The sequence below is a fragment of the Cetorhinus maximus genome, chromosome 5 (assembly GCF_964194155.1).
Source record: "Cetorhinus maximus chromosome 5, sCetMax3.hap1.1, whole genome shotgun sequence".
Classification (NCBI taxonomy): Eukaryota; Metazoa; Chordata; class Chondrichthyes; order Lamniformes; family Cetorhinidae; genus Cetorhinus; species Cetorhinus maximus.
In genome coordinates this window covers 62,138,879-62,162,301 of record NC_135883.1, presented here as the reverse complement: position 1 = coordinate 62,162,301, position 23,423 = coordinate 62,138,879, and the positions used below count along the sequence as shown (strand labels likewise).

At 44.6% G+C, this 23,423-nt stretch overlaps 1 protein-coding gene across 1 annotated transcript in view; it reads right to left on the bottom strand.

Annotated features, from left to right (window-relative positions):
- The window catches only part of LOC144680673 (CUB and sushi domain-containing protein 1-like), a 2,611,816-nt gene that overhangs the window by 270,202 nt on the left and 2,318,191 nt on the right, over window positions 1-23,423 (bottom strand). The window contains exon 43 of the mRNA XM_078541910.1: window positions 4,255-4,432. Within this exon, the coding sequence (XP_078398036.1) occupies window positions 4,255-4,432 (178 nt within the window). The remainder of the gene's footprint in view (window positions 1-4,254; window positions 4,433-23,423) is intronic.

Here is a 23,423-nt window from a genome sequence, read left to right as displayed (position 1 = left end):
GATTAGGTCTGAGTATACTACCACCTTCAATGATTTCATACACTTCTGGCCATGGACTCGACAACAGACTCCAATAACAGCCAACACAGTCTCCTCCATGGGGGTTAGAACATACTGTTCTAACATAGCTGACACCCTCCAGTTAGCTCCTGCTGCCTCTGATTGTGTGCCACTTAGTCCTGCAAGAGTGTAGGATGTGTGTCAGTAGGTGACTGGAATTGGGGTATGATGAGTATGTTCCAAGGCTATGCTGTTTGCGAAGCCTGAGACATTGTAGTAGTTTGAACCATGACAGCTCACTGATTTCTGAGAGAATTGGCACCAACAGTAGGAGGGTTAAGAATCATTAGGGTTTGAATATGATACTTCTCACGGATGGTCACAATGCTTGATGCTTCCCATTGAAATGAGACAATGCCAGTTGAAAAAGATGGTTGAAAGTAATGGCTGCAAGCGATGAGCCAGAGGACCAGTGCATTCCTTCGACAGGCCTTTAAAATCTGGTCTCTAATGTCCTTCAAGGAACTCATTACCTTCAATATTCACAAGATAAGACTACTGTAACATTAACTATTAATTTCCTTGCTGATGTTATAAAATCAACATTAACATTTCAGGAATTTAAAAAATAATTTATAAGGGGCAATCTCCCCTTAGAGCAGGACAAGTTCAACCCGGCCAATTATCGCCCCATCAGTTTACTCACGATTATCAGCAAAGTGATGGGAAGTGTCTTCGACAGTGCTATCAAACGACACTTAGTCAGCAATAACCTGCTCACTGATGCTCAGTTTGGGTTCCACCAGGGTCACTCAGCTCCTGACCTCATTACTGCTTTGGTCCAATCATGGACTAAAAAGCTGGTCTCAAGAGGTGAGGTGAGAGTGACTGCCCTTGACATCAAGGCAGCATTTGACCGAGTGTGGCATCAAGGAGCCCTAGGAAAACTGGAGTCAATGGGAATCAGGGGAAAACTCACCCAGCACAAAGGAAGATGGTTGTGGTTGTTGGAGATCAATCATCTCAGACCCAGGGCATCATTGCAGGAGTTCCTTGGGGTAGTGTCCTCGGCCCAACCATCTTCAGTTGGTTAATCAATGACCTTCTTTCCAACATAAGATCAGAAGTGGGGATGTTCACTGATGATTGCACAACGCTCAGCACCGTTTGCAATTCCTCAGGTACTGAAGTAATCCGTGTCCATATGCAGCAAGATATCTGGACAACATTCAGGCTTGGGCAGATAAGTGGCAAATAACATTCGTTCCACACAAGTACCAGAAAATGACCATCTCCAACAAGAGAGAATCCAACCAAATTCCCTTGACATTCAATGGCATGACCATCGCTGAATCATCCACTAGCAACATCCTGGGGGTTATCATTAGCCAGAAACTGGACTAGACTAGCCATATAAATACTGTAGCTACAAGAGCAGGTCAGGGGCAAGGAATGGCAAGTAACTCACCTCCTGACTCCCCAAATTCTGTACACCATCTACAAGGCACAGGTCAGGAGTGTGATGGAATACTCTCCACTTGCCTGGGTTAGTGCAGCTGCAACAACACTGAAGAAGCTTGACACCATCCAGGGCAAAACAGCCTGCTTCACTGGCACCCCATCCGCCACCTCAAACATTCACTCCCTCCACCACCGACACTCAGTGTCAGCAGTGTGTACCATCTACAAGATGCACTGCAGTAATTCACCAAGGCTCCTTCAATAGCACCTTCCAAACCCATGTCCTCTACCACCTAGAAAGACAAGGGCAGCAGATGGATGGGAACACCACCACCTGCAAGTTCCCCTCCAAGCCACACACCTCCTGATTTGAAACTATATTGCCATTCCTTCACTGTCGCTGGGTCAAAATCCTGGAACTCCCTTCCCACTATCACTGTGGATGTACCTACACCACATGCACTGCAGCGGTTCAAGGTGGCGGCTCACCACCACCTTCTCAAAGGCAATTCGGAATGGGCAACAAATGCTGGTCTTGCCAGCGATGCCCATATCTCGTGAAAGAATTTTTTAAAAATCAGTTTATAAGTACAGGATTAAGTAAACAAACTAATACAATAATAATCTTGAACTTAATAACTTAACGATAATAAACTTGCAACTTGAAAATCTAATTTTCTGATTTCATATAAAAGAATAAACGTTTCGATCTGTTATTATTTATTGGGTATTAATCAGAAATAAATAGAAAAGCTACGTGATTGTAAAGAAACAGTTGAATAACAGAATCTTTGGCTTTCTTTCTATACCATCATTTATCCCCAAAGTATATCTCTGTAATAGGAAAACCCAGAGGCTATTCATCTTCAACCAAACGACAATGAAGAGTAATCAAATGGTGAAAAAAAATCATCTCACACTTCACGGTCTAAGAGTTTAAATACATTTGCACAACATCCTTTGCAGAAACAAGCTTGGGCACAATCGTGCAGCACTCCCACAGGATACTGAACTGTACTGCCGGCATGCACCCGGGGCCAGATAGTCGTCTGCCCATGGAGGCGGGAAACCTGAAATTTTGTTTTTTCTGGCTGCAAAAACAAATTTCCTCTGCCTTCCCAACGCCAATCTATTTTTGTATGGCCTTTTCATAGGTTGGGAAGGCCTTGGATGCAAAATGCATGCGCGCCTCTTCTGGGGTCAGGGTCATTGTGAGAACCATAGAAAATTTGAATTTCCTTTTCCCCACTATCTTTATTTCTGGTGAAGGTTTTAGAAACCCTAAAAGCACCCACCAGGTTTGAGAGTTTGTGATCAGTAAGGGAAGCCTGCTGAGGAAGTGTGAACATTCCGACAGGTGTTAAATGTTAAATGCTATGATACCTTCAAATATCACTTTTAAATGCTGTATTGTAATGTAGATGTATTTTTAATGCAGTGATTGGCCACAATGCTCTGTCCTACAAAGGTAAGTATAGCATTAGATTGACCAGCTTGTATACATGTCGACATAAATTATAGTACTTTCCCAGTGGAGAAAGTGCCATACAATACATGAAAAATTGTGGAAAAAATGTGCTGGCAAACTCTCCTGTCATGTTTGTACTGTGATTTAAATGTCCAAAGCTCTTGTAGATTTGAAGGAATAAATTGCCCTGCTGCTGAAAGTTAAAAAAAAACCCTTCTTCACTCAATTGATTGACAGGAAATCTGCTTTGAAGTGGAAATATAACACTGTCTGTTCTTTGAATTTCACCGACGTTTGGAACTGCAAGTTAATGTTTTGATATCTGTGGCCATTATGAATATTTGGCTGGGTTCCAAAAGTTGTTGGAGTACTTAGCTCAGTAGATGATCTTTGAACACAACTGCTTAGGGGAGTAATTGACAGTTTTAAGAGGCTGTAAAAACATGATCTGCCTTTGATGTGGTTTCTCACTACATGGTTGTTTGTTTACACAACTTAATGGGTACTTAAGGAGATTTAACTTTTTTTTTATATGACTATAGTTTCCTTGCTTTGCAATGTGACCAGTGTTTGAATGAGAGTTTTATTCGTTTGTTACAGGCTTATTTTATCGCCTGCATTTAAGAGAATTCTCATTGCATGGCTCCTGAGGACTGTACATAGTATATATTGGGTGAGTGGCTTTGGAGGATACATGAGCGACATGGGGGAATATGTGGGGGTATGGGGGATATGAGGAGGCATGGGGGATATGAAGGGGCATGAAAAGGGGTGAGGTTTGGGGGCATATAAATGATGTTGGGAGCTGGGCTACTGTATCCATGAACTGAGGCAGGCATTCTAACCAGCCTGCCTTGGCACCTGCATTCCTCCTGTACTTCATCACGGTTCGCAAAACACTGCATTCCTCTCTCTGGGAAAAAGTATGGCAGGGATGGGGTTCAGAGGTAGGCTGGCATTTTGGAGATCGGAAAAGTGCCTGATTCTCGTTTCACAAGCCCAAGAAGAAAATCTGGTCCCCAATCTCCCAGAGTAGAAGAAAATGAATGGCATTTAAATACCAGGGATGCCATTTCAAATTTAAAATAGGGGACAGATTGCAAACCATCTTGTAAATCTGGAATGCCCTCTAAGGATTATAATGATTGTGAGGCACAGTACACAACATGAAGTACCCCCCCCCCCCCCCCCCCCACCAACAATACTGCAGCAGTTCTATTTATCAAGTACAGTAATGAAAATATATAATACAAACTGCAATTCAACATTTTCTAAATATTTTTGTTCCACAAATATCTTTGTTTGTAATTAAATAAAGGCCATACCATACAGCAATGTAGTCATTCACAGGTTCTGTCTGGAGCAGAGTGAAGTTGATATAAACCCCGTGTCCTGAAGGTACTGTAATTAGCCAACTACAATCCTTTGAATTTGGGTACTCATTGGGAAACCCAGGAGAGTAGATGGTGCCATTCTGAGATGTTACATTGAGGCTGCAGGGAGCTTTAAAACAAACAAAACAAGTAGCACAATTAACCAAGGTGTCTATCAGTACATCTTTTAAAAAAGAGACTTTAATTTATATAATGCCTTTCACAACATACCAAAGCAGTTTACAGCCAATGAAGTACCCTTTATGATGTAGTCATTACTGTAATGTAGGATATGCAGCAACCAATCTGCACACAGCAAGCTCCCACAAGCAGCAATGTGATAATGACCAGATAGGCTGTATTTGTGATGTTGTTTGAGGGATAAGTATTGATCAAGACATTGGGGATAATTCCACTCTCCTTCCTTGAAATAGCACCATGGGTCTTTTACATCCGTCTTGGAAAGCATTTAAAGAGTTTAAAGTCTCATCTGAAAGAAAGCATTTCTGACAGTGCAACACTCCCTGGGACTTGAGTGCTACCAACTAAGCTACAGCTGACGTCAATTTAGACCTTCGACTTTAGTTGGAATTTCAAAAGATATTGTAAGGCCAGTGCCAATATACATCTGAAATAGGACTTCCAGGTCCTTCAAGGTACACTAATTACATGCACCAAATTGTCTGCAAGCACTTCAGCCAGTATGGAGCTCTTAATCCACATCCACTGAGACAGTAAAATTTTACTGGAGGAAAGTTGATTCTGGATAGTTTTACTCTAGTTACAAATTTGCTTAACTTCTTGGACTATAGCTTAAATCACGACATGACACAGGCAGGATTATGGATTGATTTCCGAATATTTCGTAGCATAAAATTAAAGAAGTGCTAAGAAAAAAGGATGAAGAGACGAGTCACTATAAAATGGACATTTTCTAGATCTGGGGATCCATAGGGCAGGATCTTAAGGTCGGTGGGTGGGCGGGCACGATCGGCAAACCCAGGATCGGCCGGGAAATGGGCCACTGCCTGCGATCAGCCTACAACCACAATTTCACACTGGCGGGCCTAAATGTGAAACTCGGCTCCCCAAATGTCAGGAAGGGCCGAGCAGGGTCAGGGGCCTGTCAACTGCCAGGTCTAATGGTAACCCAGCAGCCGGTTTAAAAGCGGTACAGGCAGCCCCTGGAAGGCTGCCAGCAATGACTACATTTTCAGCATTGCGACCACGAAGTTATAACATCAAGTGTGGCTGCAGACGCCAGGCTGGAGGGCAGGTTGGGTGGGCACTCGGCCCCCCACCGCCCCCGGTTTTTGGATGAGTGCCTCGCAGTCCTCTGGAGGAAGTGGCTTCCAGGAGGGACATCCTTGACTCTAGGGAAGGCAGGAGGAGGCCACCGCACATTACCAAAAGAGTTTTGGAGGATGTAGCAGTGCTGGTCAGCAGCCATGATGTTGTGTGGCGCACCTGGGTGCAGTGCCGCAAGAGGTTTAACGACCTGCGGCGCTCAAGAAAGACAAGTGCCGTGTTGGCATGAATCAGTGTGAAGTGTTAGGGGCTGGTCGTCCCCACCATGGAGCGCAGGGGTGTTAGAGTCTGAGCGCCAACTGTCAATGACGCCGGAGCTGGCCAAGGGGGTGAGCCCTGGCTGCTTGGACTGAGTGCATTGGGGCTCGACGGCCACGACTCGGATGTGCCCTGCCAGGTGTTCCTCAGGTGGGGTTGGCCAGGCTGCAATGGTGCTGAAGGTAGAGAGTGGACTAATCGTGCTCCTCTGTCCTTTCAGGAAAAGACAGCCCATACTAACAATGAAAGGCCGCAGACCAGCGAAGGCCCCCAAAACCACCTAATCCCAATGAGATATGAGCAGGGTGCCCTAGAGATGGAGATCCGGCATGCACCTTGGTCAACCGGCCGTGGAAAGGCTGGGGTCTCAGATGAAAGTAAGAATGCAGTGCACAGAGGTGAGAGTTTTGGATGGTGCAAACATTCTTGTGTAGTCTCATCATTGATGGGAGCCTCAAAACTGGATTCCTCACTGATCGCTGAAAGACGATGGCACCATGATGCAGGTCTCCATGGTCTCACCAGGGTGCCTAGCATGCACCGTGATAGTGTGATGATTTCAACTAATGACATGTTGTTGTTCTCCATTCAAATGCCACCATGCACCCAATCGCAGGACCCCAAAGAGCCACCCCTGAGACCAGATGACCGGCAGGCTCCTCTCTGAACCAGGCACTGGCGCAGATATTGGCACCTCGTTGGGCATTAGATCAACGGCTAGAATGTCTCTGCACAGCGGTGAGGGCATTTCACACTTACTTGAGGTGCAGGTGGAGGCAGAGAGTGCCCAGGGCGCCGGCAGTCGGAGGGCTGCCGGAGATCAGGACGATGCTCATTCGAAGGCTGATGATGAGCCTCTTGAGTCGTCCATTAGGCGACAGGTGCTACATGTCCAGCAAGGTGTGCGGGAGAATCTGGCGGAGATCCATGAGGGTATGCATACCATGGTCTCCATTATGGAGGTGTCCATGCGGAGCATCAGCACTGCGTTGATCCTCATGGCCGAGCACATTGCCTCCTCCATTGAGTGGCGACTCTCAAGGAGAGGCTGCTCCAGGAACAGAATCAAGACTTCCAGGGGTTGCGCTTGGACCAGCAAGCCCTCACACAGGCAATGCCCTCATCTGGTCTAATTTGGAGATGGATGAGGCACCCAGTATCCCAGCTAGGTGCCCATCCATCAATGGCGAGTAGGGAGTTGCAGAGCAACCTCACGTTGGTGCATGAGCTGCTTGTCGTCTCTGCGGGCTCCTCTAAGGGTGCTCTGGATGACAGCTGCAGCTCCTCCACCCCTCTGCCAGTGACCATGGCATCTCATGAGGCGGTAGCGACTGGGGAGATGCCAGCCGTGGTACTGGCTGCTCCCTCCCAGGCAGGGCCAGCACAGGCTCTACTGGCCAGAGGACGACAGCCAAAGTCATCAAGGCCAACAAGACACCAGAGTCAGCAGGCTGTCTCCAATGCCGGTACCAGCAAAGGGGGTGCACCTAGACGTAGTACTCGCAAACATAAGTTTAAGGGACCATGAGCACAAGAGGAGCTGGCCATGGGTGATCTTCTGTTGTACCATGTTTTGTTTATGTGTGCTGGTCTGGGGTTGAAGACCAGAGAAGGTTCTCTTAATTTGTTTGGACTGTCATAATTAGATTTTTTTTTTCATACTGACCTGAGTATGGTTCACCATTTTTACTTATTTGGTGCAGGTTACGCCATTATGTAATGCTGCACGTGGGTGGCTCTAAACTTTATTGCACAGGCACTGAGTGGACTTTGGGTTCAAAGGAAAGCGTCATTTCAGACATCTGGGATGGAGACGGCAGCCCTGCAATGAGGTTGGGGCGGTTGTTTGGCAACCTAGCTGAAGAAGCGTCGGATCAAGGCATCCCTGCCCCCCTGGACAGAGCTCTGTCTCCATGCCCTCAGCGCTCTCCTCACCTTGCTCCTCTTCTAACTCACTACTGGATTCATTCTTTGTAGCCTGTGGAGCTGCCTCAAAATCCTTTTCCTCCAGTGGCTCCCCCTTTGCCAGTGCCAGACCATGGAGAGCATGCAACCACCATCAGTCACACCCACTCTGAGGAATACTGGAGTGCTCCACCTGAACGATCCAAGCATCGGAAGCACAATTCCAGAAGGCCTATAGTTCTCTCTATCACTGCCCTTGTGGAGGCATGGCTCCTATAATAACACTGCTCTGCCTCTGTTCTTGGGTGGCGGAGAGGCGGCATAAGCCACCTTTTCAAAGGATAGCCCTTGTCACCTAGCAACCATCCATCCAGTCAGGCTGGAGCACTAAATGGCCTCGGCATCTGGGAGTCTCAGGATGAAAGCATCATGGGAGCTGCCAGAGTACCTTGCACAGACTTGCAGAATATGCATCCTGTGGTCACACACTATCTGCATGCTCAGGGAGTGGAATCCCTTCTTGTTGATGAAGGCACCCATCTGACCCACTGGTGCCTTGATGGCCACGTGCGCGCAGTCAATTGCACCCTGGATGTGGGGAAACCCAGCAATCGCAGCAAAGCCACCGGCTTGCTCAGCCTGGCTGACCACATCCGTACGGAAATGAATGAAAGTCAATATCCGTCTGAACAGAGTTTCTGTCACCAACTTGATGCAACTATGGACAGGTACTTGGGAGACTCCACACAGGTCCCCCACTGACCCCTGGAAAGAGCGGATGCATAGAAGTTGAGGGCCAGTGACCTTCAGAGCCACTGACATGTGTCCACCCATACAGTCAGAGGTGACCTCAGGCCCAATCATCTGACATATGGAGGTCCCTGTCTCCCTCAAGAGGCAGAGCCTCCTTCGGCATTGCACCTCGGGCATATTGAGGTAGCTGCATCGCCGCCTGTAAACCCTGGCAGCAGGATAGTGGTGTCTTCTGTGGCCCCTTCCACCAAGGACTACCTGCTAGCCCTGCATCTCTTGTGCTTGCGTTTCTCCTCCCACAGGTCCCTCCCCTGGAAGCTGTATTTGGACACCTAGCCTCCCTCCCTTCTGCCCCGCTCTTCCTCCTCAGAGGTGCCTCCAGCGGAGATCACAATCCCCATTACCAGGGTCACAGAAGGCTGTCCGATACCTGGAAGGTTCCAAACAGTCTGAATCCTCCGGGGGCCTTGGAGGCACCACTGAGTCCTAAAAGGAAGCCTGGAAATGCTAAGAATGAAGCCCTGAACAGAGGGTGAAGCTGCCGAGTACCAATAAGCAACCAGCAGCAAACTATCTGCCAAACTCCTCACTACTTACATTGACAATGCTGCTGACCCTTTTCATCCCAGCCTTGGGTGAGGTTTTGCAAACTGTCGGCTGCCCACTTGCCCGTGCGACGAGCGTGAAACTGCGCAGGCAATGAAAATTCGGTATCAATTGCCTTTTTAGTGGCCTTAACTGACCTCTTAATTGATGGCGGGCACAGCTGCCAACCAAAATATCGCGCAAGCATGGGATGACGTCAGGACGGTCACCCGACATTATCTCGTGCGATTCCACGCCCAATCGGGTCGGGTGTACGCCCGCACGCCAACCTAAAAATTCTGCTCATAGAAACAATTAAGCCAACAATTCAATTGGCCATGTGTGTCTAACTGAGCACAACCTTAATATTTGTTGCTTCACTGTCATATTTATTGAATATTTTGGTCTAAACAATAACATGGAAATAACTAATGTTGAAGAATTCAAAAGACCAGTAGTTCTAAGGGTCTGTGGAGACCACAGATCCTGCAGAATAACGTTAAAGTATTCACTGAGTAGAGACGACCTTATGGGCAGCTGACTGCCTTGGGCACCTTGGTCATGAGTAAGTGAACGAGCAGCAGCCAGAGGTCTTGGTGTAGGTCAAGAGGCAGGGTTGCAGTACAGCCGCCACAGAGTGCAGAGTGGGCTGGCCGTCTCACCTAAGAGGGTAGCGTGTGTGAAGGAGTACAAAATACAGCGTAGAGATGCCCCGGTAGGCCTGCACTTACCAAGATTGGTGGTGAGTGCCAGGTGAGTTCATCTCGTTCAAAATAAGAGAAAATTTTTTTTGAAAATATTTAAGTACGAGACACTTAGGGCAGAATTTCTACTGACCTGATCCACTGGGGGCAGGTTGATCAGAAAGTCAGGGTGGCAGGGGGGAGCCCACTTCAATTCTGCATTTTCCCACATGCTGTGGAGCTTTAAACCTACAGTATGCCTTTCACATCAGGGATCAGCCACTCAGAGGCCAAGCCTGACTGATAGCTGGACCTCCAGTCAGACAAGGAGCCAGTCACTACAACAGCAGGTCTGAGCTGGGAAGTGGATGAGTGGGGTGGAAGGGGACCGGAAGTATGTGCGTAAGGGGTGGGGGTCTGGATCCACTGGAAGGGGCGTGATCAGGGTGGAATGGGAGAGCGATGCCAACCCAGGTTTGGACCAGAAAGGTCAGAGACCTCTCCACAGAACCGTAATACAGCCTTTGCAGCTTGACCCTCCATTTTGTCCAGTTACTGACTCAGTTTTGGCACTTCCAGAATGCTTCAATTATGACCCTTGTGGGATTCCTTAAAATACTGGTGTGAAAAAGTCTGCAGCAGATCGTCAGCATGTCAGCTCACCCTAACTTGGTGGAAAATCTGAAAGTCAGATACAAATGCTATGGTAAGAAAAAAGCCACCGGCAAATGTGCTGCTGAAACCTCCAGGTTCCCAATGCGCTGCTGCTGGTCTCCCCTACTGGAAGAGGGGCAAAAAGTTGAAGTTCAGCTGGTAAAGTCTGGGAATATGTAATACTAAATTATTGCATCAATTATGACCTCAGAGGAAGTAAGAATTGAAGCAATACACATAACAGGGTAAGCCTGTGTGGAGGACATCCCTAAATTACATGAGCAAAATCAAATCAATCAAACTATGCTGCTTGTCCAAATACCTATGCTGAAGATTCCCAATTGACCATTTTTCTCCTTTTCATACTGTGAATAATGGGTTACTGAGATTAATCTGAAAGGCAACTTAGAATTACACTGTACATGTCTAAGTGAGAGCATAGGCACTTTTCAATTTTTGGAAACTGAAGTGCATGCAGCTAATATTCTCTCAAATGAAATCTTCTAACCTTAAATTACTTACCCATATGAATAAAATTCATTCTGATAGTCTTATTCGAGATCAGTTACATTAGTATCAGTAGTTATAATGTGGGATTGCTTAATGGGTAATGCATTTTTAAATATAAAAGTATACATTTCATGTGACAAGAATGAATCTCAAAACAGAGTAATCATGCCATACTCTTTTGGCTTGCTCTATGTCAGATTAGTTAATAACTAGTATCAAAAGAGAGAAATTGAGATTGCTTACCATAGCATATATTTATGTGACTGTGAGTGGCTGCAAGAGATTATTAAATTGGATGATACAAACTGAGAGTTTGGGGATACACGCCACAGCCTACTTTAAAAATAATTCAAAAACACGTCTGCTTATGGACAGACGGGGAGAGGATAAAGAAGTTCAGTTTCTCTCTCTCTCCTGTGCGTAGCAATTGCATGTTACCAGCACAGCCTCGTACCTCAGAGGCCAGGCTTGGGAGTAAGAAATTTGAATGTTTTTCTATTCATTCATGGGATCTGGACATCACTATCTGAGCCAGTATTTATTACCCATCCAATTGCCCTTGAGAACTGAGTGGCTTGCTAGGCCATTTCAGAGGGCATTTAAGAGTAAACCACATTATCGTGTGGGTGAAGTGAAGTCACATGTAGACCAAACCAGGTGAGGATGGTAGTTTTCCTTCCCTAAAGGACTCAAATATCATAGAGTACTCTATTCAAATGAATAATTTCTTCGGCAACAAAAAATGGGCATATATTTGAATATAAAGGACGCCCTAGAATTTCTTTAATGGAAAATGTTGAAATAACACATGCAGTTCTGGATGCCCCATTATACAAACAATATGGGAAAGATGCCGTGAAGATTAGAAAGTTTTCAAACCTCAGAAAGGTTTTCAAAATGTTGAAATATTTTAACATTATAAGCAGTGTCAGGTTGTTTCATTTGGTTGCCAATTCTTGACTAGAGTGATGAAGGAGAAATATATCAGGAATGTTGGAGTAATGTAATGGTTCTGATACTGAATCAGCAAGGTCAGGAGTTCAAAGCCTTCCATGGCAAATTATGAAATTAAATTCACTAACTGAAATGATTTATAGGCCCTAGTGAAAATAACCATGAAAATAAATTTGATAAATAATTTGAGGAGGAAAACATGCAGAGTTATGGGGAAAGAACAGGTGAATGGGTCTAATTGGATAGTTTTTTCAAAGAGCCAGCACAGGTACATGGGCTGAATGTCCATCTCTATCCTGTATGATTCTATAAAAACTGCTGGACTGTGATAAAACTTAATTGGGCAAATGGCTTGTCCAAATTAGTCTTGAATGAGCAGAAAATGTTGAAAAGGCCAAATCTGTCATCTTCATAAACTCTCTATCCTTGTAATTGATTCCAACCCACTTTCTGGTCATGGTCTCATTGTGTTTGACTAATTTATTAGAGTTCTTTGAGGATGTAACAAGGAGGTTGAATAAAGGGGAACCAATAGATGTAGTGTATTTGGATTTCCAAAAGGCATTTGATATGGTGCAACTAACATCCCAGAAGCAGCTGTAAATCAAGAAATGGAAGGGAGGGGGGAATTCAGGAAAATTACAATCACCAGAGAAGTAGTACTGAGTAAATTGTTGGAGCTGTGGGCTGACAAGTGCCTGATCCTGATGGATTGTATCCTAGGGTCTTAAAAGAAGTGGCTAGTGAGACAGTTGAGGTGCTGGTTTTAATTTTCCAAAACTCCCTAGATTTGGGGGTTCGAAGATAGCAAATGTAACTCTATTATTCAAAAAGGGAGAGACACAGAAAGTAGGGAACAACAGGCCAGTTAGCTTAACATCTGTCATAGGGAAAATGTTAGAAGCTATTATTAAAGAAGCTATAGCAGGGCACTTGGGTAAGTTCAAGGTATTCAGGCAGAGTCAACATGGTTTGGTAAAAGGGAAATTATGTTTAACCAACTTATTGGAGTTCTTTGAGGAAGTAACATGTGCTGTGGATAGAGGGGAACCGGTGGATGTACTGTACCTAGTTTTCCAAGAGGCATTGGATAAAGTGCCACATCAAAGGTTATTGTGGAAAATAAAAGCTCATGGTACAGGGGGTAACATATTGGTATGGATAGAAGGTTGGCTGGCTAACAGGAAGCAGAGAGTAGGTGAGTAGGTAAAATGGGTCTTTTTCAGGTTCGCAAGATATAAATGAATGGTGTGCCAAGAGATCAGTGCTGGGACCTCAACTGTTTACAATTTATATAAATGACTTGGATGAAGGGATGGATGTGATGGTTGCCAAATTTGCTGATGACACAAAGGTGGGTAGGAAAGTAAGTTGTGAAGCTGACATAAGGAGGCTACAAAAAGATATAGATAGGTTAAGTAAGCGGGCAAAGATCTGGCAAATGGAATATAATGTGGGAATATGTAAAATTGTCCATTTTGGCAGGAAAAATTAAAGAGAAGCATATCATCTAAATGGGGAGAGATTGCAGAGCTCTGAGATGCAGAGGGATCTTAGTTCATGAATCACAAAAGGCTAGTATGCAGGTACAGCAAGTAATAAGGAAAGCTAATAGAATGTTATCATTTATTGCAAAGGGAATTGAATACAACAGTAGGGAGGTTAAGCTTCATTATACAGAGCACTAGTGAGACCACATCTGGAGTACTGTGTACAGTTTTGGTCACCTTATTTAAGGAAGGATGTAATTGCTTTGGAAGCAGTTCAGACAAGGTTTCCCAGACTAATACACGGAATGAGTGGGTTGTCTTATGAGGAAAGGTTAGGCAGGCTAGGCTTGTATACGCTGGAGTTTAGAAGAGTAAGAGATAGCTTGATTGAAATATATAAGATCCTGAGGGGTCTTGACAGGGTGGATGTGGAGAGGGTGCTACCTCTTGTGGGAGAATCTAGAACTAGTTCGGCACTGTTTAAAAATAAGGGGTCGCGCACTTAAAACAGAGATGAGGCTAAATTTTTTCTCTCAGAGGGTCGTGAGTCTTTGGAACTCTCTTCCTGGAAAGGTCGTGGAAGCAGAATCTTTGAACGTTTTTAAGGCAGAGGTGGATAGATTCTTGGTAAGCAAGGGGGTGAGAGGTTATCAGGGGTAGGCAGGATGCAGATTTGAGGTTACTGTCAGATCAGCCATGATCTTATTAAGTGGCAGAGCAGGCTCGAGGGGCCGAGTAGCCTACTCCTGTTCCTTGTCCATATGTATCGTATGTTAAAGGTTATTACACAAAATAAGAGCTCATGGTGTTGGGGTGATATATGAGCATGGATAGGGGCTTGTCTGACTAACAGGAAACAAAGAATCAGGATAATTAAGTCATTTTCAATTTGACAAACTGTGAATAGTGGAGTGTCACATGGCTCAGTGCTGGGGGCCTCAAGTATTTCCAACTTATATTTATGACTTGGATGAAGTGGCCGACTGTGTTATAGCCAAATTTGCTGACAATGCGAAGGTAGATAGGAAAGCAAATTTTGAGGAGGATATAAAGAGTCTTCAAAGGGACATAAATAGGTTAAGTGAATGGCAAAAATTTGGCAGATGGAGTAAATCTGAGAAAATGTGAGGTTGTGCACGTTGACAGGGAGAAGAGAAAAGCAGAATATTATTTAAATATAGAGAGGCTGCCAAATGCCGTTGTACAGAGGGATCTAGATTGAATGGGGTCGGTTAGCTCAGATGGCAAGATGGCTAGAGTGTGGTGCAGAATGATACCAAGAACATGGCTGTACCGTCTGTGGTATTTCCTGCCGGCTGTTTCCTTGCCTTGCCCTTTGCTTGAAATGGACTGGTGCCCCTGAAGCTATATAACCACTTGTCTCTCTTTAACAGAGGGAGCTGCCTCTGGCCCCTTAAGGACCTTGGCTAACTTACGTAGAGAGATCTGGGTGCCCTTATACATGAATCAGAAAACATTAGCATGCAGGCAGATCAAGTAATTAAGAAGGCAAATGGAATGTTTTCCTTTATTCCAACGGGATGGAGTATATAAGTAGGGAAGTCTTGCTACAACTGCACAGGGCACTGGTGAGACCACACCTTGAGTATCGTGGACTGTTTTGTTCTCCTTACTCAAAGAGGGACATACTTGTATTGGAAGCAGTGCAGAGAGGGTTCAGAAGGCTCATTCCTGGGATGCAGCTGTCTTATGAGGAAGGGTTGAGCAGGTTTAGAAGCATGAGAGATGATCTTATCGAAACATATCAGATTCTGAGGGGCTTGATAGGGTAGATGCTGAGAGGATGTTTCCCCTTGTGGAGGAATCTAGAACTAGGGGGCACAGTTTGAAAATAAGGAGTCTCCCATTTATGATTGAGATAAGGAGAAATTTCTTCTCTCAGAGGGTCATGAATCTTTAGAATTCACTACCTCAGAGAGCAGTGAAGGCTGAGTCATTGAATATATCCAAGGCTAGTTACACAGATTTTTGATCTACAAGGGAGTCAAGGGTTATTGATGACAGGCAGGAAAGTGGAGTTAAAGCCACAATCAGATCAGGCATCATGATCTTATTGAATGGCTAAGCAGGTTTGAGGGGCTAAATGCCCTGCTCCTGATACTATTTTTCATGATCTTATCATTTTCAACCCAAACTAAACTTAGATGAACATATTGTTAGGAAATAGAGATAGTTTAAGTGAGTTATATTTGTATTTGTGGGCATCTGAAGTGAGTTTTAGCTTTAAAGTTTAAGTTTGATTCGTATTTCTGTATTTGTGTGTTAAGAAAAAGTCAAGTTGAGTTTTAGTTTCACTTTAAAAGGTGCCTGCATTTCTAATGAGAGTTTTACAACTCTAAGAGAAGTTAAAGCAAACACAAGACTAGAAAAAAACTGTGCTGTTGCCTAGCAACAGGGATCCAGAGAAGCAGGCCCCACCTATACGCACATGTAAAAAAAAACTAGAAGAAGCAGTTTTAAGTTCAGTTTGAAGACAGCTGCCAAGCAGGAGCAACCTGGAAGGGGCAAATAGCTAGTCCCAAGCTAATGTCAGTTGAAAGTAGCTGCCAGAGAGAGACTGGAGCAAAAGGGACAGAGAGCAAGTCCCAAGCTAAAGGAGAAAGTCCCCAAAACCAAGGGAGTGGAACAGGAGAAAGCCCCAAGTAGATCTTCTAGTCAAAGGAAGTAGAGGAACCTGGAAAAGGTCTTGTTAAGTGAAGTTAAGAGTGAGGAGCAGAGAAAGGCTCCAAGCTTCAAGCTTAAAAGAGATAAACACTTGGGAAAAGTCAATTGAGGGTTTGTAACTCTTTGCTATGAGCATGTGAAGCAGGTGTACTGTTGACAGCTGAGTCAGTGAGAGAGAGTGCATGGAAGAAAGCTTGAATGCATGTGGTGACCTCGGGGAGAGGAACATCAACAGAGTAGTTCGAAACCCTAGAGGTGAACCCTTGTGGAAGGCGTCTGAGAGACAGAGTTGGTTTGGGACAAGATTCCAAAGCAAGTCCTTGGAGAGTGGAGATTGGGAGCCCTTGTGTGAAAGACAGAATGCAGTGAGACCGGATGACTCATGGTGTGGCAAGCGCCTGGGGAGAGTGGATGAGCAATCCATAGCACCTGGCTGAGTTTCAGAGTGTGTTGTGTCTGACCACAGGTCGCCTACTGGCTTACATGTATTGTATACTTACTGTAGACATGAGAGCATGAGATAGCTTTGCAACTTGTGTTATCCTTAAAAATCTGTATATATCTGTAAAGGTATAGTTGTGGGTGAAGGAGTATTGTAACATAGTTCATCTTTTCTTGTTAAATAAATGTTTTGCTTTTTTGTTAGAAGTTCATTAATTGACTCCGGTGACTCTGTTCAGTAGCCACTCTCCACGTATCAAACAAACAAATTAAAAGTTAGGATCTATCAAGCTGGGTTCCACTCTGGGATCATGCTTATCTTGTGTTAACATCAGCTAGGATCATAACAATATCCTAACAAAGTTCAACTCGTCCATCATTCCTCATTGACCTACATTGGCTCTCAGTATATCAGCGTTTCAAGTTTAAAATTGTTCTGTTTAAATCCTTCCAGGATCTTACCCCTTCCTATCCAGAAGCACAACAACCCCACATACCCACCTAATTCTCAATCCTTATGACCTTTGACACTTGTGTATTCCCTCCCTCCACTAAGCCAACCTTAGGGAAGGAATTTCAGTGCAGTGGGGTACTGAAACATTTTTAAAATTCTCGAGTGTCGGAAACCCAACATGATCTGCTCATGTCCATTATTTAACCAGTTTGTGTTTGGAGCAGCATGGGAAACCGCCATGGGGCAGGTGGATCAGTGATTATCATATGTGAAGTGGTAATTGAATAAAAAATTAGCCCTGAATTCTGGCATTACTAGCCAGTGCACTGGTTTCCCAAGCTGTAAGAAAGTTGCCAATATAAGCAAAGCGAGAACACAGAAAGAATTGATGGGGCTGTGAAATTGATGGGCTTAAATACTGAACTATAACAGCTGTTTCCTTGCCAAAATGAAAGGCTTTTGTTTGCAGGATTTGTTCTTAGAGTGTGTTTTCAATGCTCTGGAGGCGAGTTCCAACATGCTGGAGGTCATTTCTGCGGCCTTGGATTTTTTGACTTTGATCTGTATTTCCCTGCTGTTAGCCTTCATTGCAACAAGGGAGCAACTTCTGTAGCTTTACCATGGACTTCCAAGGAACAACAGCACCAGAAACACCAACATGAACATCAGCAGGAGCAACATCTGCCTCCTTCTCCTCAGCCACCTGTCACTCCACAGGACAGTGGACAGGAACACAGAGCTCCAGTTTGAAGGAGGTAGTGACCCCAACATTGGATAGGCAGACAAGAGGGTCATCTTTCAGATCATGTCTGAGTAACAGTGCCTCAGGAGGCTCAGGCTTTCACAGAAGGTCTCTAACATCTGCAGCCTCCTGGAACAAAACGTCCTTCCAAGTGGGTCAGCTAAGAAAACATGGCTAGTGGCCGACAAGGTCAGCACAACCCTGAATTTCTTTGACTCCGGCTCTCTCTAATAATCAGATGAGACTTGCAGAATTTCACAATCTGCTGCACTCCATCAATGTTGATCTGGGATGTGACCCTGGACGATATCCATGCATGTCCATGCAAGCTCTCCTGAAGCTGCTTGACACCTTCATTCTGTGTTAATCATATCTCCCATAGATTTTCACACCCCTAAACAGAGTCAGTGTGGGTGCTCCTTGGAGACAAGCACATGGCTGATGACACTTGTGAGCAATCCTGCCCACTGATGAACAGTTAAAGGTACAAGCAGAGCCAAATGAGCACAAGGGCAGTCATAGAGTAAGCCATTAGTTTGTTGAATATAGGTAAATCTTAGGGCACCCTTCAGTATACACCAGCAAGGATCCTGGACAGTAGTGTCTGCAGTCCCTTGCGGCAGGGGAGACCGGACCTGCAGGAAGAGGGAGGTGATAATTGCTCTGCATTCTTGGGGGAGGAAGAAGTAGAAGCAGAGAAGCTTGATGCAGCTAGGGTGCCTGCAGCTGCTCATGTAGCTGCCAGAGATTCCTATGCCAGACTTTTATATGCAAAATTCAGCTAACCTGAGGCTGTGAAGCCATATGACACAACAATGTTGAGCCTACTGACCCCATACTAACACAAATCATTCCCACAGCTAATAGGCCTCATTAATACTCATTGATCAGCTCTACAATTTTCCACTGATGGCCACTTGACAGACGAGAGGCAACAATGGAAACGACTGAACAATGGACACTTGAAATAAAGTTTATGGTTCACTAACACTGAAAATAAAATTGATACAATGACGTAATTATAAACACACAAATGATTCCCTTGTGAAACCACAAAGCCTTTCTCTTCCTTCTTCTGTTACTTTACCTGGGTCTACCCCGTGGCTTCCGCAGAGCTACAGGCAGGCTGCTCATTCTCCTACTAAGACAGCTGGGATGCTCGTGACCGATATTCTCTAGGTTTTGGAGCTCACGAAGGCCTCGCCAAAGACTGCCTCACCTGCACCTGTGCAGACACAGACTGGAACATCCATATAGGAGGCAGCATGTCGGAGTACGACTGAAGGAGGGAGGAACAGGAGTGCCTCGAGCAGGGTCCCCATTTCCATCTTCCCTTTCTCCATTTTCTTTCTCATGGTGCATTCTCAATTTCCTGAGAGCCAAGATCTGGAGAACACTTTGTTACACTTCAGTGAGGCATTGAATGGTCAAGGCAAGACTTTCACCCATCCTACTTAAACTGGTAGGCTGCGCATGCAGGCCATTGGTGAAGACCTGCATGCAATTCGTTGTCTGATGCTCCATAAAGGTAGAGGTGGACATCAGTGCAAAGGCCTGAGGCATTATGACACCCATGTTAGAGACTGACTCTTCAAATCTCTCTCCAAGGTACACAATGTCTCTGGAAAGGTTGACAGAATCTCTCAAATTTTCTGCTGCTCCAGAATAGTCCTCTATGTTGACGGCCCCCAAGGTTCAGCATCTGTGTCCAGCTGAACAGAACTTGGATTGTCCTGCACTGTCTGACTTGAATTCTCCATTGCTGTCCCTGTCTCTAACACCCACTTCTGCTCACTTGTGATGCGTCTCACTATGTGACAACATGTGGCTTGGAGGCCCCACGGTGTGTGTATCTGAACTGATGCAGGGTCTGCATAAGTTGTGAGACAGTGCTTCCTCTAGTGCACAACCTCCTCTAAGGACTCCTTGGACTTTTTCCGCATCAGCTCCTGCGTCATGATTGATAGACCTGTGGGAGATAAAAGACATGAATCAGAACTGACAAGGGGTTGGATTCATTGTAGATGATCACATTTAAGTTACTGGTGCTTTCAATTCAACACAAGTGAGTGGTTTGTGCCACGTAGCTGTGTGATATTTACTTCTGTCAGTACGTATCTGGGACACCCCAATTTCTACATCTCCAGTGGCACTCTGCCACACTGCTGATCTCCAAGGCTTCCTCCTCCTCTGTAGCAAGGGTGGCTTTCATTGGAGGTCACATCCTACTTCTCTGCCTCTCCCTGGAGTCCGTGCTCTCTTCAGTAAGGAGAGAAAGCAGAGTTATGACGGTGAAAAATGTTATGTCTTGAGGAGGTAAAATGATAACAGCTGTGGAAGGTGACTGAGGGGAATGGATTTGAGATGGTAATGAGGTGAAGATGAGTGCCAGTATTGGCTGTTCAGATGGAGAAATGAGAAGGTGCCTCGAGAGAGCAATGGGTGGAGCTGCAAGCTATGCTAGTCTGAAGAGCGCTCTGCAGGGGTGGGCTAGGGAAGTCTGAGTGAGCAGTTGGCACTTAAATGTGGGATGACACTCACCTTTCTTACCCTGAAGAGGTCATCAAACCTGTATCCATATACTGACCTCCTCCTGCTGACCTTCTGAGGTTGAGACCTTCCAGCAACACTTGGCTGACTTCAAAGACTGGTCTCTTCCTCTCGGGATGATCACAGCATGATCTTGATGGATGCCTCAAAGAACCAGGGGGGAAGCCTTCCCACATTTGCCTGCATCACTGTACTTTCTCTCTCTGTTCTAACTGTTCTCTAATGGATCCATTCTGACCCCTATCAAGGTCCCATTATATATGAGAGCTTTTAACTGTCAGATGCAGGTTGTCATCACACTTGCTCACTCTGAGTGGCTTGGTAGCCCAGAAGCAGGATGCTAATACCATGGCTGAGTTAAAAAGCCTGCTCCAACAACTTCTGGCTTCCCAACCCGTATCAGCCACTTTGCCTCTGTAACATCTCTTAAACAACAATGCGGTGAAGTTTAATCTGTTCTCCTTTGACACAGTTGGTTGAGGAAAGAATGTTGACCTGAACACCAGGAAACCTTCCTGTGATAGTGGAGGCAGTGGTTTAGTGGTATTATCACTCACTGGTATTCCAGAGACCCAGGGTAATGCTCTGGGGGCCCAGGTTTGAATCCCATCATGGCAGGTGGTGAAATGTGAATTCAATATAAATCTGGAATTAAAAGTCTGATGATGACCGTGAAACCACTGCCGATTGTCATAAAAACCCATCTGGTTCGCTATTGTCCTTTAGGGAAGGAAATCTGCCGTCCTTACCTGGTCTGGCCTACATGCAACTCCAGACCCATAGCAAGGTTGACTCTTAAATACCCTCTGAACATTAGGGATGGGCAATAAATGCTGGCCTACCATGAACGAATTAAAAAAAAGTCAGTCTCAAAAATGCACTAAATTATTTTAGTTTTAAGCAGAGATTGAAGAATTAAAGTACAGCTGTGGAACCCGGTTAAACCAGGAATTCACTAAAGGAAATGCAATTAGTATCATTCATGACATTGAAGAAATTATTTATAGATTGATGGGTTGAAGTAATGCACTACTGCATAATTACATTAGGATACATTTTAAAAATCAATATTCCAAAAGCAGAATTGCATTTGACAGAAGTGAAAATTGTCTGGTCTGAAAATCGACCAGACTACCATTTTCTATATAACACTATAGAATAACTCCTTTGAGTTGGTGTAGTTGAGAAACCGAATACCGAAGGAAGGCATTGTATGCATATTGTCTTGTGCCCAAAAGTGCAACTCCAAAATGTTGAAATGTACTAAATGAAGTGGCAAAAGTCAATGACCTTAGGAGGCACGAGAATGCCGCCAATCCCCTGAAGGAGAAATCTTACAACTTCATCATTGCCTACTGGGTGAGATGTTAAACCAAGGCCCCATCTGCCTGCGTGGATGGATGTAAAATATCCCAAAGGGCCTTTCTGAAGAAGAGCATGAGTATTATCCCTGGTGTCCTGGTCAATATTTATCCCTCAATCAACGTCACAAAACAGATTAACTGATCACTATCACATTGCCGTTTGTGGGAGCTTGCTGTTCACAAACCGGTTACACTTCAAAAAGTACTTCATTGGCAATAAAGTGCTTGGAGATGAAAAGTGCCATAAAAACCCCCAAGTCTTTTTTTTTCACTTACCCCTTCAGAAAAGTATTTAAATCCACTAGTGTTGGCCAGTTGCATTTAAAGTTAAGAATAATAGGGATTTGCTAACTAGGTCAATCAACATTCATTTCAAATTTCTCCCCATTCTATTTTTGCTTTGTCTCTCCCCAAATATATTGTGTCTGCCTGACTTATGGTCAAGAATGGACATGTAAACTAACCCCAGGACTCTACCTATGCAATATAATTTCAGCTACATTCAAGATGTTTCAGTAGGTAGGTGGCATATTAATGAAGGTTTGGGCTGAAGCGATGGGAGGATTTTCTTACTGCATGGTATATTCTTAGGTCTTTATGCTGGTTAATTGCCTACAGTTAATCTGTTACTAGTTAACATACAGAAGCACATCTTATACTCTCCAAAATACAGAGAGAACCTTTACCAGTCTAATATCTAAGCAATATTGCAAAACCAAGAGGTCAAAACAAAGAGGCTTTGTCATTGTGTTCTAGATTACTGTAATATATCAAATGTTGTCATAGATCATCTTATCTTTGGTAGGTGAAGAATTACATACTTCACCAGACCACAGCTCGGCCTATAAATCACAACACAAATTTATTGTACATTAATGTGCAAATAAGCAATACACAGTGAAAACAGTATGAGCCAAAACTCCTCACCCCGAGAGTGTTCCTATGGCATAAGTCAGGTAGGGGAAACCTAAGAGGTTTATGATGGAATTTGAGGATACCAGGTCTCCATTCAAAATCCTACCTTGTTCCAGTTTGCACTGGGGTCTGGACAGGTGTGCTGTAAAACTCCTAGACATCACAAGCATGCTCCCTGACATCAGAACAGGAGACCATTCCCACATTGGACAATTTCTTGGCCTCGGGCTCACTACCTCTGAACAACCTAGACAGCAGGATGTACATAGTGTACAGGTCTGCTGAAATAAAATCCACCTTGAGCTTGAACACTGGGTTCTGGCTTAGACCACTCCGCCCTTCCACCTACAAAATGGTGCTCTCCGTCTTTATTTTTGGGCACTTAGAAAGAGGGCTGATGGTAGGCATCATCCTGACTCCTGGCCAGCCCTTGTTTTCTCACTTCTCTTATGGCAGGTATCCAAAGTGAACTCATAAGTGCCGTATGGATCTGCCACTCGCATTTAAAAGATGTTACCGTGCCTTAAACCCAGGCATTCAGTACTAATGTCGTTGTACCTGCTCTGTCACATTTCCGCTGGCTTTTGCAGCTCCTATAATAAATTTTCTGAAAAACAACCAACTTGCTTCTTCCTTGAACTGCAGATCATTCACTGTTTACTTTGCTGTGCACTACTTTGGAGATTCTAACCCATTCCTAACTTGTTGCTTCTGCTTGCAGTTTTTGACCAATCTCATGCAAGATATTGTTCCAAACATCACTATCACAAATCAAAAAATGTTTAAAAAAACTGCAGCTTCTCTCTTATAATAGACTACGATAGTCAACCATGTAAAGGATCCTTGTAATTGAATGGTATAGTTAGCTCT